General features: G+C 42.9%; 1 protein-coding gene across 2 annotated transcripts in view; it reads left to right on the top strand.

The window, feature by feature from the left end:
- The first annotated feature begins 9571 nt into the window (after positions 1-9571).
- YTHDF2 (YTH N6-methyladenosine RNA binding protein 2) overlaps positions 9572-16955 on the top strand; it is a 33217-nt gene continuing 25833 nt past the window's right edge. Inside the window, exons 1-5 of one of the 2 annotated variants that reach the window (XM_044913931.1) lie at positions 9592-9778; positions 10278-10302; positions 10546-10551; positions 10881-10960; positions 14162-15748. In XM_044913931.1, the coding sequence (XP_044769866.1) occupies positions 9752-9778; positions 10278-10302; positions 10546-10551; positions 10881-10960; positions 14162-15748 (1725 nt within the window). In that variant the 5' untranslated portion in view covers positions 9592-9751. Of the gene's footprint in view, positions 9779-10277; positions 10303-10545; positions 10552-10880; positions 10961-14161; positions 15749-16955 lie in introns of both variants that reach the window. The other variant, XM_021683629.1, reaches the window with a different exon arrangement.

Consider the following 16955-nt stretch of genomic DNA (forward strand, 5'->3'; position numbering starts at 1 on the left):
CTCTGTTGTTGCCTCTGAAGAAATCTATGTATTACAGAGCAAACTGGAAGCCCAGAGCCCTGATTCTCCTGAGACATTGGCCCACGTTTTTGTTAACTTTTTATGAAATATAAATGCATAGAGGAAAGTGCACAGATGACCGTACAATTTGATAAAATTAAACTGAACATACCCATTAAATCAGCTACCAGATTAAGGGGGAAAAAAAGTTAGCAGCACCTCACCCAACCAGGATAACCACCATCTAGCTCTCTAACACCATAGCTCAGTTTTACCTGTTTTTGAACTGTTCTGTGACTGGCCTTTTCTTTTTCCTTCCCTTCCCTTCTTTTTCTTTTCCTTCCTTCCTTCCTTCTTTCTTCCTTTCATCCTTTCTTATTTTCTTTCAGAGAGCTAGAGATAGCATGTGCTCTCTCTCTCTCTCTCTCTTTCTCTCTCTCTCTCTCTCTCTCTCTCTCACACACACACACACACACACACACACACACGTGGGGGCGGGGAGGGGCATAGGGAGAGGGAAAGGGAAAAGAATCTCAAGCAGGCTCCATGCTGGGCTGACAGGGGGCTCGACCTCACGACCCCGAGTGAAAATCAAGAGTCGGACACTTAACTGAGCCACCCAGGCGCCCCGAACATTTTCTCATTCAATGTTATGTTGTGATATTCACCCAGGATGTTGTGTGAAGTTGTAGCTGGTTCTTTCTCACTGCTGTGCAGAAACTGTAACTGTGCCATAGCTGATCCATTCTAATGATGGTTGCTTGGGGGGTTTCCAGTTTGGGGCTATTATAAATAGTGCCTCTGAACATTCTTGTCCATGACTTTTGATGAACATATAAATGCATTTATGCCTTTCAAACATTACGACAGTTCACATGAAAAATTCAAGATACAGTTTTTCTTAAAAAACAAAAAACCTAGAAGATCTGACAACACTGGGTCCACATTTCCTCATAGCAGCCCTTGTCTGGAACTGAGGCCTGTCTCTGGTGGGGCATGGTTTCTACACCATGTGACCCTGTCACTCCCTATTATAGACTTAGACCCTCTTATTTGATAGCGTTTTTTTTTTGTTTTTTTTTTTTTGATTCAGTAATCTCTTAGGACACTCTTCCCCCAGATAACTGCAAAGCTTATTTCCTCACTTCCTTCAGGTCTCTGGTCACATGTTACCTTATCAGAGAGGACTTCCCTGACCACCCTCACTATGAAAAATGGCAACTTCCCCTGCACTATGCTTTCTAGTTCTCTTTACCCTGTCTTATGTATCTGACATATACTTTTTTTTTTTTTGCTCCCCAAGCTAGAATGGAAGCTCCATGAGAGCAGGGAATCTTTCTTGTCTCTTTGTCACTGCTGTTTCTACAGGCCCTAGAACAGTGCCTGACTTGTAGTAGAAGCTGAACAAGTATTTGATGTATGAATACTAAATAGCCAATACTCACTGAAGGGGAACAATGTATCAAGCATTGTTCTAAGTACTTTACATATGTTAACCCATTTGATCCTCACAACAATCCTATGTGGTGGATTGCATTATTTACTTCATTTTACAATGAAGAAACATATTTATATTCTACCCTAAACAATAGATACATTTGAATAATTGTAACTCATTAAATTTATTAAACAGTCTTTAAACTACTAGAGAAACTTAATATCTAAAAGGAGGCCTTCAATGAATCATATAATAATGGTGTTTTATTTGATAACATGTTTAGTTACTAAAGTTAAAATTTTCAGTTGTAGGACTGGGCCTTGATCAGGCTGCAGCTTAGATAGGACTGCGGAGATCTGGAGCAGTGGCAGCTTTTAAGATTTTGTGATCTGTGCTGGGCAGCAAGTCCCGTTCCCCCATCTCGCCAGGGTTCCCAAGAGGAAGTACTGGAGGAAGGGAAAGTTCATTTACTGAAGGATTTTAGAACCCAGATCATCTGTCCGTCACAGGAAGTACTGACTTAGCACTTTTTTTTTTTTTTAAGTAATCTCTATGCCCAATATGGAACTCAAACTCACAAACCCGAGACTGAGTTGCACACACTGTTGACTGAGCCAACCAGGTGCCTCTGATTTATCACTTTGTTAATGGCCCTGTTTGAAATGATGCTGGTGTCAGGGTCCTTGCTTAGAGCTTCATTTCTTTTTTCTTTTTTTTTTTTTTAAGATTTTATTTATTTGTCAGAGAGACAGAGCACAAGCAGGAGGAACAGCAGGCAGAAGGAGAAGCAGGCTCCCCGCCGAGCAAGGAGCCTGATGTGGGGCTCGATCCCAGGACCCTGGGACCATGACCTGAGCCGAAGGCAGATGCTTAACCGACTGAGCCACTCAGGCGTCCCAGAACGCCTTCACTTCTTTGTAAGGGTCCTATGGTACAGAACCCAAGTCCATGTGCCAGTTGTTACACAGGGACCGTACTCCATAGAACATTGATAGCACTGTAAAGCCTTTGCTAACTGAGCAAAAAGCTAATACTCCCTTGCTCCAGGAACTACTTTGCTACAGAAATGCTAAGTTCACTCTGCCATTGACTGAGGCACTCTGGTTAGCATTTCTGAGCAAACTGGACACAACTTCTCATATACTTGCCTTGTTTAAGTTCTCTGTAGTTCCCACCCAAGGACCAGGGAAGGATTTATCTGTAAAGCGTTGTCACAAATAGTTCAGACCCACATTCATGGGTTTAGTTATTCTCTCTTGGTACAAACCTAAAATTGAACCAGCCCTTCCAAAGGTTCCCTGGCTTCATTTCCCCTTGCCATTATCTCCAGAAATTTTGTTTGCTCTCCATTTTTCTCTCTGTCTGATTGTCTTATGTTGAGATCTTAAGCTGTGCCTTAGCACACTGCTACTTGGACTTTTAGATCCCATGTATCAATAAAAGAGAAAAAAAAATCTTAGGAACCAACATGGGGTTCCCGACATTATATTTTACCGAATAAGGATTTTTTTAAATGGCCAACTCTTATTGGCATCATATGAAAAGAAAGGGCATTTTTACATCAAAAAGATAGGAGAAACGGGACCCTGAAGTAAAGACATTGGATCCCAAAGATTACAGGTGGGGAGTTTTTGAAGTATGTCCATATTCAAGTGGAGATCGAAGAAGCCCAGCTAAAATAACTTGGGACTGACAGTGACAACTGTGGATTGAACAAGTTCTTTTTAAAAGGGCTGTTTTGAAGATTCTGATTCTGACTTTGGAGGAACTACGGTGATTGGCAGCAGAAGGAATCACATGTAAAATTCCTTAAATAAAAATTTATTGACTTAAAAAAAAAGATAGGAGAGAAATAACTTCAGAATAAAGAACAGCCTTTTACAGTGACTACATTTAGCTTTATGAAAAGCTCATTATATTATCATTACCTTTCCTGCAGAACTGGTGAAACTCTTACCTCTAGACTTGGAGTTGAATCTTCAAGGCCCTTTCTTGGTACTGATCTTCTCTGCCCTTGAGGTCTCTAACAGCTGCTGCTTTTGGATTTGCACAGCTGTGAATTACTAGTGTCCAAAGGCCACCTGGCCCAGCTGCAAGTCTTTTCTTCCTTTAGCCTTGTTCTCACATTGCTCTTTTCATGCTTCCATTCAACCCGTCATAAAACACACCTGCACATTACAAAGCCAATCATCCACCTACCTTGGGATTCCCACAGTGCCTTTCTTTTAACATTTAATTAAGCTAGTTAAGTCTCTGCACATTTAACTTTTTTTTTTTAGTTTATATTTTTAGTAATCTCTACACCTAGTGTAGTGCTTGAACTCATGACCAGGAGATCAAGAGTCACATACTCTTCTGACTGAGTCAGCCAGGTGCCCCTGCACACTTAACTTTTTTTTTTTTTTTTAAGATTTTATTTATTTGAGAGAGAGAGAATGAGAGACAGAGAGCACGAGAGGGAGGAGGGTCAGAGAGAGAGGCAGACTCCCTGCCGAGCAGGGAGCCCGATGCGGGACTTGATCCAGGGACTCCAGGATCATGACCTGAGCCGAAGGCAGTCGCTTAACCAACTGAGCCACCCAGGCGCCCCCACACTTAACTTTTTAACATATATGTTGGCCTTACCAGATTTTCATTAATAAAATGGGGATTGACAGTACTAGGGAGAATTTCAAAAATGAACGAGGTAACAAATTAATTCAACAAGTATTTACTTAGCTTTGGAATATAAAGATCAATAATAAAAATGTTCCTTGTCCTATAAGCAGTCCTAGATTTACTGGAGAAACAATATATAAGCCCAAGGCTTGGTTCTCTTAACCTGGGGTCCATGGGATAGATGGGCTTGGGGAAGGGGCTGCTCAATGAGATTGTTGGCAAAAATTTGGGTGCATGTACCTTTTTCTAAGGACAAAATTCATTACTCCCATTAGATTCTCAACTGAATCCAAAACTTCCAAAAGAAAAATAAATATTGATGTAAACAGATAGTTTTAATACACTAAAATGTTACAATAAGGAAAGATGACTAATATTATAGGTGAACAAAGAATAGAGCACCTTTCTGCTTGGGGGAAGAAATAAGGCATCATCTGATGAGGGTCTCAAAGAGAGATAGGAGCTGGTAGGCAAGATGACAAGGGCATTTGAGGCAGAAAGAACTGCGTGTGCAGAGCCCTGGGTTCCAGAAAAAACATGTATTTGGGAAAAAGTTCAGTGTGGCTGGGGCATAAGTACATGGTGAGAAATACATAGGGCCAGGGAGTGGCAAACTTTGTGTGTTATGTAGACTACAGAGAACCAGCAGAAATCTTTAAAAATGGGGTTTTACCCTGTCAGTTGTGTGAAGGATATAAACATTTCTCTCTTCCTGCCTTACTAAGGGGGTGACCTGGGCTGTGAGGTCTATTATTCCTGAAGGCTGGAAAGGTTTGAGAACCAGAGCTCAAGGACCCAACCCCAGCTCAGCACAATTCTGAAGAGTATGTAAAATCTGTCCTCTTTGCTGCTTCTTTTTCTCTCCCTTATCCCCACGCCTCATTTCATGTATCTGGAAGGACTACTTTGGTTTCTACCTTCCAGAATTCTAAAACAATGGAACCAGAAGGGACCTTAGAATTTATTTTGATCCAACATCCTTATTTTACAGCCTTGGAAATAGGTTCTGAGTGAGGGAATGATTTACTCTCCTTGTCTCCCCTTCTATCTCTCTGGTTTGCTGTGGGACCTTTTGTTGTTCTCCCTCTCTTCTGAGGAAATTGCATGGATTCCTTTCACTTCCACTAACATCTCTACACCACAGATTCCAAGAGTTGTATTCCCAGCTATGTTTTTCTCTGTGTGTCCCCTTCCCTTTGTTTACAGAATATTTCTATCTGACACTTTAGGTTCTCCTGAAACCCAGCATGTCCAAAGACCAATTTATGATCTTTCTCCACTCCCATAAATCTCCCCACATTAAAAAATGCCACCTCATCCACCCAATTGCTCAAATCAAATCAGGTATCATCCTTGATAACTCTTTCTCCTTTAGTGCCCTTCTCCCAGTCTAATCCATCACCAAGACCTCTCATTTTACCTCCTAAAAATGTCCATTCTGTCCATTTCTAACTGTATTCACTGCCACTATATTAGAAGATTACCTTTTGCCTGGACTTCCTACAATCCTCTTCTAACTCCTAACCTACTCTCTTCTCCCTAGATCTATTTCCCACACTGTAAGCAGAAGGAACTTCTTAAAACATAAACCTGAGACTGCTATACTTCTATTAACTCTCTCCTAGCTGATCATCATTTGCAGCTAATGACTAAAGTCCCTGTTTTTCTTCTTTCTCCAGTCTCATCTGCTGCCACCCTCTCTCTCATTATGCGCCAGTCATGCTGGCCTTCTTTCTGCTCATCAGTGCCAAGCTCCTTCCCACATAGGGCCTTGGCACACAGGGTTCCCACACTTCCCTTCCCTCCTGGTCTGGTTAATTTCTGGTCATCCTTGCCACCCCTCCCCCACCCCCGCCTAGGCTAGCTCCATTGGTGCTTTCTCGTTGCACTTTGCACAACTGTAATTGAATAACTCTTTGTTTACTATCATTTTCCCTGGTCTATAAGCTTTGGGGGTAAGTGAACTCTTAAGACTGTCTCTCCAGGAGCGCAAGGGTGGCTCAGTTGTTAAGCGTCTGACTTCGGCTTGGGTCATGATCCCAGGGTCCTGGGATCGAGCCCCGCATCGGGCTCCCTGCTCAGCGGGAAGCCCGCTTCTCCCTCTCCCACTCCGCCTGCTTGTGTTCCCTCTCTCACTGTGCCTCTCTCTGTCAAATAAATAATAATAAAATCTTAAAAAAAAAAAAAGACTTTCTCTCCAGCACATTGCCTGGCCCTCAATAAATACTTGTTAAAAGAGGTATTGAGGGTTTTATCCACCCAGTGGCAGAGCTGAGGCTAGAAGCCAAGCCCATTTCCAGGACAGTTTTCTTTTCTGAAACCATGAGGGGTCTATCCCAGTAAGATGACCCCACACTCCAGACTTCCTTACCCTTTTCTCAGTGGTTAAATGATCGGTCTTGTGTGTTCTCTTCAGGGGCCTGTTACAGCCAATCGGGAGAAGTAATACAGGTTTAGAGATTACCGTTGCTTCAAGGATATTTGCATTTTAACTCCTGGGAACTCCTGGAGGACAGAAAGTAACCGCAAAGGAACTACAGTAGTCCTCTTTTGTCCACAGGGCATATGTTCCAAGATCTCCCAGTGGATGCCTGATAGTACTGAACCCTATATATACTGGTTTTTTTCTATTTATACATACCTATGATAAAGTTTATTTATTTAATGATAAAGTTTAATTCATAAATTAGGCACAAGAGATTAACAACAATAATAAAACACGTATAATAATGTACTGTAATAAAAGTTATGTGAAGGTGGTCTCTCAAAAATATCTAATTGTAGCTTTCTGCACTGGTGGTCGTGGTGGTGGCAGTAGGCACATCTTGGACACGCAGTAGGATGCCAGCAAGTTTGTGGACCTGTACCTGTTACAGAAATGCTCTGCCAGCTACTGTGTCATCAGCGTTGAGGAGCACACGTCCATCCAGATGAACATGGCTGAGGTTAACAAGGTGACAGGCAGTTTCAAACGGCCAGTTATTTTGTATTTTTTAAAGACTTTATTTTATTTACTTGAGAGAGAGAGAGAGAACACAAGCAGTGGGGAGGAGCAGAGGGAGAGGGAGAAGCAGGCTCTCCACTGAGCAGGGAGCTGATGCAGGGCTCGATCCCAGGACCCTGAGATCATGACCTGTGCCGAAGGCAGCCGCTTAACCGACTGAGCCACCCGGGCGTGCCTCAAATGGCCAGTTAAAAACCTATGCTACCTGGAAGGCCATTCACAGGTTAGGTGAGTCAGATGACTCCATCAACTGGCCGAGGCTGATAGCATCATTTCAAAGAACTTCTGACAGGAGAGGATTATGGATGTGGGATATTTGTCATAAATAAATAGTAACCCCCCAAAATATTATAATATACTCACCCTTCTTGTGATGATGTGAGATGACAAAATGCCTACGTGATGAGATGATGTGAGGTGAACGATGTAGGTATTGTAACCTAGCATTAGGCTACTGTTGATCTTCTGACCACACGTCCGAAGAATCATCTGACCTGGACCACAGTTGACCATGGGTAACTGAAACCATAGAAAGTGAAACCTCAGATAAGCGGGAACTACTGTAAGAAAAATTTCAGGCACTAGAAATGTCATTGGAAGGAGGGAATTTTCACTATTATTCCTTAATGGATTATAGGAAAGGAGTCTGCAGTGTACCAGACTTGTTTCTGTGTTGTTGTTTTTTTAAACCTTTTCTTTAAAACAAAACTGTTAGGTAGATATTATTTTACCTTTATCAAATGAGGGAATCTCTGAAAGGTCTAGTAATTTACCTAATGTTACAAATCTGGTGGTGAGGCCAGTATTTAGTCCCTCCCCTTCCCAGGACATGATTCTTGGTCAATCCTCTTTTCATCGTATTGTACCACTTTCGAGGGTAAGTGTAAGCAACTGCTTACAGTTTATACAAAAATCTGGGCTATGGAGTTAACTGGCTGAGTATCTTAAAAAAAAAAAAAAGGATTACTAGGTTTCTTTTATTGCCTATCTGGGATCTATGCTCTGATACTTGACATTTTACTGTCTCTACCAGAAGTCCATCACATATTGGTGCCTGACCTTATTCTTTCCAACTATAAATATGATTATGGGCAGAAAAAATGCTTTGAGCACTTTGAGCAAAATCATAATGCAAAATCCAAGATCCTGTGTTATCATTTATTTTACTAGAGTCCACCAAAGCCTCCTGTTTCCAGAGAGTGAATAGTATCAGGTTGACCCTTAATAGTGCATTATTTATCTGTTTACTACTATTTGCAATAATAAAAGCTATTAGGAGATGGGCTGTCCTAGGATCAAATATCCCTGCATGAGTTTGGGTTTGCTGCTGATTAAAAATGCTTTTGCCCATATTATGGATCTCCTCTGGATTTTGATTCCTGAATACAGGATTTCTTGTGGGGGGTGGAGGGACCCTATTATGTTTCTCTTAGTGTCAGGTACACATAACTATTTAATAGCTTTGCGACCTTGGGCACATTGCTTGACCTCTCTGTTTCCCCAGTTGTCAAACAGAGAGACTGAAGATTATTTGGAAGGTGCCGCTACCTTTGAAATGTTTGAAAGCACCTATCAACAAAACCTAACCCACAGGAGATATTCAAATAGAGTTAATTTCTCTCCTTCCCCAGATAAGGACATTCTCTCTTGAAGTCCATAGAGTTATAGATTCTTGGGACTTGTTGAAAGTACACGGAACATTTTGTGTAGATGTATGAGGTGTGTTTTTCTTCGAAATAAAGGCCACAGTTTAACAGATTATCGCCGTGGCCAATGACTTCCCTAAAAAAAGAGCTGTAGATTGTCCTCCCTGCTACTCTCTCCAGGTGTGTTATTCAAATCTCTTTTGCAGGGTACCAGATTTTTTTGTGGATGTTTTTGTTCTCTGGGCACTCTTCTGCAGTCCAACAGAGGAGGATAACCAGGTTCCTGCTGGCAGTGGCGGTGGTGTGAATTTCTCGGGGCAGGGCCCCCATGAAATTTCCCTGGGGGCTGCGACCCCTCTCAGGGTGCCCCCCCCCATGGGGGTGGGGTGCCATTTGCAGCTGGGAGGCAGGTTTATTTTGAGGTCTCTCGCCCTCCGGGGGTCGCTTCTTCATTGAGAAACCGGCTTTTGTGGGTTTTCTCAAGCTAAAGCTACTCTCTCCAGGTGTGTTATTCAAAACCTCGTGGCGCGACCCCTGGCCGCCCCCACCTTCCTATAGGCCCCAATCCGGAGGCGGTGGGGGCGGGGAGGCCGCACTCGCCGCTTCCGCTCCTCCAGACCACCAGAGGGCACTGCGGTCTCGCTCCTTCCGTCCCGGAGTGCTTCGCGCCGGGCCCCTTCCGCGTGGGTGAGTGAATGTGAGAGTCAGCCTCGCGCCGCGCGCGCCGTCCGCCTCCGCCGCTCGGCGCCCTTATTTCGGCTGCGAGGGGCGGGAGCGCGCGTAAAGGCATAGAGACGGGCGTTGAGCTCTCGGGCTAGAGCGTCGCCGAGTCGGAGCCGGAGCCCGAGCCGCGCGCTGTGTCTCCGCTGCGTCCGCCGAGGCCCCCGAGTGTCAGGGACAAAAGCCGCCACCGCGCCGCCTGCTCCCGCCGCCAGGGCTCATCCGCCGTCGCCGCCGCCCTGACGAGAGTCCACCGCTGTCGCCACCCGCGAGGATCCGAGAGCCATGTCGGCTAGCAGCCTCTTGGAGCAGGTACAGGCCCGGCCCGCATGCCTCGGCCATTGTGTGAGGCGAGAGGGAGCCCGACTAGGCCCGGGCCCGCCGCCCCCGGTCGGGCCGAGCCGAGGCGGCGCCTCTTGCGGGCCGGGTTTCGGGCCTCTCAGGCCGGCCGCGCCCAGCGCCTCGCCCTTAGCCCGCTCTCCGCGCTTCTCCCCCGGCCTCGGAGCCCACCGGCCGCGCCGCGCCCCCTCTTCTCAGCGGGCCTCGTTTTCTTCCTTGTTTCCTTCCCCTTCCTTGAAGCCCTGGTCCCCTCGCGTTGTTTCTGGCGCGTCCCCCGCTTTTTCTCCGCGGGCCCCGCCGGCCTGCGCTTTTCCCCGCCTCCCATTTTCAGCCTCCCCCTCACCATCATTCCTGACGCCTCCCCTCAGGCCTGCTCTTTTATTCCCTTCCCGGGCCCGGCTTTAATTTGTCTTTCCTTTTCCATTTCTTCCTCGGACGACTTGCTGCTCGGCGACGTTTTCTTCGCCCGCAGAGACCAAAAGGTCAAGGAAACAAAGGTGAGCCCGGCTCCGCCGGTGGCCCTAGGCCGGGAGGGGGACGCCGAGTAGTGGGGGCGGGGTCTCCGGGAAGCGCCCCGGGGAGAGGACCTTTCGGAAGCCGCTTAGTTCGCAGGTGCCTCACACTTAAGTATTTGACCCTTTTGGTGTGTTCTTGCAGCTGGCGAACAGCTTTTCCGTGAACAAGGAGTAATTCATTAAGGGTGGGGGTGGATTCGGTTTTGAAATGTCCCAGGTCCTTAGTTTCCTGTAGGTCTTAGAAGGCCTTTGTTTTTCATCCTCGTGGATCACACTCTGGAAGTACTCACTTGTGATGGGGGAGGGGAAGCGGGAGGGAATTGAAATCTAGAGGAGCCAATAAAATGACCTTTTTAGATCAACTTGCTCGGGGTGGAGGGAGGCATTTTCATTGACGAATATTGCTCAGCATTCACTCTTCTCTTTATCTGTTTTTCTGAAATTCAAACTTATTTGCTCTGTTTAGTAAGGTATTTCTTGGTTAGAATATATTTGCTTAATTTGGGAGGTAGATTGTACGATTGAGACACTCCTAATTTATTTGAATTTTTTCCCTTCAGTACAAAATGGATCTGTACATCAAAAGGATGGATTAAATGATGATGATTTTGAACCTTACTTGAGTCCACAGGCAAGGCCCGTGAGTAGTTAACCATTTACATGCCTGATCAAAGAGTGTAATATACCGTATTTTTTTCTCTGCCTTATCAATGAATTTCATTTTCAGGGGGTGACTTAATACCAGTCCATGTGTTGTAAACGGAGTTACTGAAATGTTATAGACTGTTAAGATTTCCATCTTTGTTGACAGCAAGCATATTCTGAGATTAGAAGTGATAGCATCTTAGAGTATACTAACAGCACCTGTTAGTAATTTTCCTTACCGAAAATGTAACAGTGCAAAACTGAAGAATACTTTCCAGTTTAAGTATTCTGACTTTTTACCCCCCAAACCTTTTTCTTTTAGGAAAACTGGATGTATATGTGATGGGGAAAAAACTAATAAAAAATCACCTGAACTTTATTCAGTGCTGCAGAAACTGGAATCTTCCTTTTCATCTGGTCACTAGTTAGTGGGTTGTTAGGTTATCCTAACTTTTGGACCTAGGTATTCCTTTTTCAAGTTGAGATGTATCTCTATCTTTAGAGACCAACTTTGTACACCTCCGGTTTCTTATAGGAGCTACAGGATTTATAAAATGGAGTTAAAGGAAGATAAAATACTGTTTAGCACAAATGAAGATCAAGAATGATTGAGGTTTTTGCCATGTAACTTTTTCTTCTAATTTCTTTTAGGTCTATATAGGTTCATATATTAACATGTTCTGTGCATGTAGAAACTACTTTGATTTGTCACTTCTTTTGTATTAATATCATGGGTCCCAAAGATAAAAATCATAAGGTTGTAGCTAATAAATATAAACCCACAGATTAATAAACCAAAAGGAAAACTTACAGTAACTCACCTAAGATACCCTAAAAGATGAAAAAGCATATGAGACATGTATATAAATTCTGAGTGGATGCCATACGATAGATACAATAGTTTTGAAAACTTGACATATTGGTGCATGCCCATATTTGGACCTAATTCTTGCATAAAACTTTTAGATCCCTCATGTAAAATTTTTTCCACTGAGAGTATAGAAACCACTTAAGCAAGTGATTGGGAAAAGTTTTCAGAAAAGTCAACCAGTTAATCAGGAAAAGTAGGAAGGAAGTAGAGGAATGAACTATTTATAGGTTCCTGCTATTGAAGTAGTTTGCTTACATAATCATTATAACAGGGAAAGTGGGAGCATTTGGAAACATAATTCTAGGTAGTTCTTGTGAAACATTGTGTAATTCAGATTTTTGAGTTCAGGGGCATGTGGGAACCTGCCAGTTCAGGTGTAGGCATTCAGCTATATAATGGTATAACCTGTGATATTAAGTGCATGTTTTTACTTCTCAAGTAAGCTAAAGCTTAAATGTCTTTAAAAAATTTGGGGCTGGGGGTGGTGGGAGTAGAAATCATGGTTGAATAGACGGATAACTTCAGAATCTTTGCCCTTTGTAGTTTGTCAAGAGTAATTCATGTACTTTTTAACCATTATTCATCACCTTATATATAATTCTTCAGGCTTAATCCATTGATTATAGACTGAATTTCTTATTCATAATGGATTTGAGTCTATTAAAATTTTAACACTGTCTTCAAGAAATAGACTTCTCTTACACTTGAGGGTATGTGTGAAAGACTTAGGTTTTTTTTGTTTTTGTGTTTTTTTGGTAAGGAGAATTTGGCAGAGAAAAGCACCATTTTATCAAACCACATTAGTTGAAACATTTAATTTTCAAGAGCTGTGTTTGGCTAGGGAGAAGTACTGTTGACTTTGGTAATACAGATTTAAGGCCTGACATACTTATGGTCATCCAAGCTTCTTAAGAACGGAATTCTTTATTCACTAGTTAATGGATTCTTATGTACCAGAGCTATTATTTTAATTCCAATGTAGTTAATATAGTGTTACATTAGTTTCAGGAGTGCAATAAAGTGATTCAACAATTTCATATATTACTCAGTGCTCATCAAGATAAGAGTACTCTTGTACCAGAGCTATTTTGAAGTTAGAGTAGTTTATTTTGAGTTGAGCTGTATCCATACCTGTACAGACCAGTCTTTTTATATCTCCAGCTTCTCACTTAAGGGACTATTCTGTGAGGTATAGCATTTATAAAAAAAGTTAAAATACTGTTCGCAAACTTAGGTCAAGAATGATTGAGGTTTTTGCATTGCAGTCTGTCTTCTAATGTGTTGACTAGTTGAGTATAAGTTTATGTTTTTGGTTATTCCTTAGACTAATTCTTAAAGATACAGACTTTACAATGTTTTTGGAATTCTCCTACTTTTAATGGAAAAGTCAGGTGTACATTTGAACTTAGAGCCATTTTAGGTGAAGTAGAACAGGTAGCAACATTTTTCTAGTTTTATTTTTTATTTTTTTTAAAGATTTTATTTATTTATTTGAGAGAGAGGATGAGAGGAGAGAGAGAGCACATGAGAGGGGGGAGGGTCAGAGGGAGAAGCAGACTCCCTGCCGAGCAGGGAGCCCGATGCGGGACTCGAACCAGGGACTCCAGGATCATGACCTGAGCCGAAGGCAGTCGCTTAACCAACTGAGCCACCCAGGCGCCCCATTTTTCTAGTTTTAAACTCTGGAAGCTCTTGTGCGTTTCCTTTCCAGGTTATAATTAAATAGTGGCATCTCTTGATGTTCCCAAATGGTTTCCCAAGAGGCTAACAATGTAAACTAGGTGTAATGAACCTTGGTTTATGGTTGAGGAAGGCTGCACAGATTTTTGGGATAGAACTTGAAATTTCCAGTTCTTTTTGTGTTTTTTTATCTGTTAGAGTAGTATGGTTTTGATAGGAAACTCTTAGGAACACTCCTCTGATCTGCCAAAATTCGCACTCCTTAAATCCAGAGAGAACTGGTTTTAATAAAAGCCATCATCTCAACACTTCTGTTGGTGAGATGTTGGGTTTTCCTTTTTTTGAATTACAGTGCTAAAGTTAAGGCCTATAAGTATGTCCTCAACTGTATAGTGCTTAAGTCAAGGCCTAAACTGTGTGTCAGTTTAACTTGAAATGTTTAAACTTTTCAATTGTGAAACCAAAATCTCTTACAGTATAAGAATTCCAGCAAGTTTATGGGAAGAGACTACCTGAAATGGTCACTTGCTTTTTTAGTTGAATTTGAATTGGATGAATAGTTGGGAGAGGAAATGTCGTGATTGTTGTTTTATTAATTTTTGTGTTTTGTTTTGATTTGCCTTTTTTTTTTTTTCCTTTCCACAGAATAATGCATATACTGCCATGTCAGATTCCTATTTACCCAGTTACTACAGTCCCTCCATTGGCTTCTCCTATTCTTTGGGTGAAGCCGCTTGGTCTACTGGGGGTGATACAGCCATGCCCTATCTAACTTCTTATGGACAGCTGAGCAACGGAGAGCCTCACTTCCTACCAGATGCAATGTTTGGACAACCAGGAGCCCTAGGTAGCACTCCATTTCTTGGTCAGCATGGTTTTAATTTCTTTCCCAGTGGGATTGACTTCTCAGCTTGGGGAAATAACAGTTCTCAGGGACAGTCTACTCAGAGCTCTGGATATAGTAGCAATTATGCTTATGCACCTAGCTCCTTAGGTGGAGCCATGATTGATGGACAGTCAGCTTTTGCCAGTGAGACCCTCAATAAGGCTCCTGGCATGAATACTATAGACCAAGGGATGGCAGCACTGAAGTTGGGTAGCACAGAAGTTGCAAGCAATGTTCCAAAAGTTGTAGGTTCTGCAGTTGGTAGTGGGTCCATTACTGGTAACATCGTGGCTTCCAATAGTTTGCCTCCAGCTACCATTGCTCCTCCAAAACCAGCATCTTGGGCTGATATTGCTAGCAAGCCTGCGAAACAGCAACCTAAGTTGAAGACCAAGAATGGCATTGCAGGGTCAAGTCTTCCACCACCCCCAATAAAACATAACATGGATATTGGAACTTGGGATAATAAGGGTCCTGTGGCAAAAGCCCCCTCACAGGCTTTGGTTCAGAATATAGGTCAGCAGCCAACCCAGGGGTCTCCTCAGCCTGTAGGTCAGCAGGCTAACAATAGCCCACCAGTGGCTCAGGCATCAGTGGGGCAACAGACACAGCCATTGCCCCCACCTCCACCACAGCCTGCCCAGCTCTCAGTCCAGCAACAGGCAACTCAGCCAACCCGCTGGGTAGCACCTCGGAACCGTGGCAGTGGGTTCGGTCATAATGGGGTGGATGGTAATGGAGTAGGACAGTCTCAGGCTGGATCTGGATCTACTCCTTCAGAACCTCACCCAGTGTTGGAGAAGCTGCGGTCCATTAATAACTATAACCCCAAGGATTTTGACTGGAATCTGAAACATGGCCGGGTTTTCATCATTAAGAGCTACTCTGAGGACGATATCCACCGTTCCATTAAATATAATATCTGGTGCAGCACAGAGCACGGTAACAAGAGACTGGATGCTGCTTATCGCTCCATGAACGGGAAAGGCCCCGTTTACTTACTTTTCAGTGTCAACGGCAGTGGACACTTCTGTGGCGTTGCAGAAATGAAATCTGCTGTGGACTACAACACATGTGCAGGTGTGTGGTCCCAGGACAAATGGAAGGGTCGTTTTGATGTCAGGTGGATTTTTGTGAAGGACGTTCCCAATAGCCAGCTGCGACACATTCGCCTAGAGAACAACGAGAATAAACCAGTGACCAACTCCAGGGACACTCAGGAAGTGCCTCTGGAAAAGGCTAAGCAGGTGTTGAAAATCATAGCCAGCTACAAGCACACCACTTCGATTTTTGATGACTTCTCACACTATGAGAAACGCCAGGAGGAAGAAGAAAGTGTTAAAAAGGTAACTAGTTTACCATTCTTAAGACTTTCAGGGAAGGAGAAGGAACTAGAGAGAACAGGAGAGGTATTCTTCTGAATGGTTAATAAAAGCTCTGTAAATAACAAACGTATCACTTAACAGTTCAAGCCTTTATGGAAGTATAATTGGTGTTACTGTTTGACTTAGTTTGTAGAAATGTGAGCTTAAATTAATGGAAGGCACAAACTGTAGAGAAACTGAATTTAAATGATGCAAAAGAGGTGAAGAACAAGGCCAGAAGAAATGCAAAAGGACTAATTAAAGTGATAGAACCATGGAAATTCAAGTAGGAAAGGATTGAGGCTGTAATATGGCAGAGAAAAGGTAAAAGTTCTGTTATAATTAACTTTTGGCCTAACTCAGATAAGGTGGTTAAGTCAGGAGTTGGTGTGTCACCAAGCCCTGACATCGCTTTCTGCTTGCCTCTGACTATGGGCAGTATTAGGGTATTTTTCAGAACTTTTTCCTTGTTCCTGTCCTTCTTAGTGTTCTGCTTAATTACTTTTTCCAAAACCCTTTTCTCATTTGAAAAGGTAGTGTGTATTATATAAAACTTGGAAAACAGATAATCAGAAAAAGCTGATCTCTTGCTTTTAAAATTCTGTTGTATTCCTGAAGAGTAACCTTCTCTCTCTTTTTTTTTTTTTTTTAAAGATTTTATTAATTTGAGACAGAAAGAGAGAGAGCACATGAGAGGGGGGAGGGTCAGAGGCAGAAGCAGGCTCCCTGCCGAGCAGGGAGCCCGATGCGGGACTCGATCCAGGGACTCCAGGATCATGACCTGAGCCGAAGGCAGTCGCTTAACCAACTGAGCCACCCAGGCGCCCGAGTAACCTTCTCTTGTTTCCCTTCTGTAACAAATGACAATCTTGGGCAGAGGGATGGAGAATAGGTCCAAACTAAGGAGTTGGAATTTATTGGAAAGTGTTGGTAATGCTTGGTCTGTGTGTATTGAGTGAATGTAAACTTTAAGACCATAGAGAATGGTGAAATACTGGTTGGTGCAGAGCATGTGTTATCTAGGACTTAGATACATTTAAATGTAGGAAGTAGGTAAAAAGATTATTATGGGCAAGGAGATTTTTTTTTTTTAAAGATTATATATTAATGATTGAGAGAATCCTAAGTGGTTAGCTTCAAATGTAAAATAAAGCCTATTAAGCTTATGTAAATATGTTTTTCTTTTTTT

The sequence above is a fragment of the Neomonachus schauinslandi genome, chromosome 4 (assembly GCF_002201575.2).
Source record: "Neomonachus schauinslandi chromosome 4, ASM220157v2, whole genome shotgun sequence".
NCBI classification, from domain to species: Eukaryota; Metazoa; Chordata; class Mammalia; order Carnivora; family Phocidae; genus Neomonachus; species Neomonachus schauinslandi.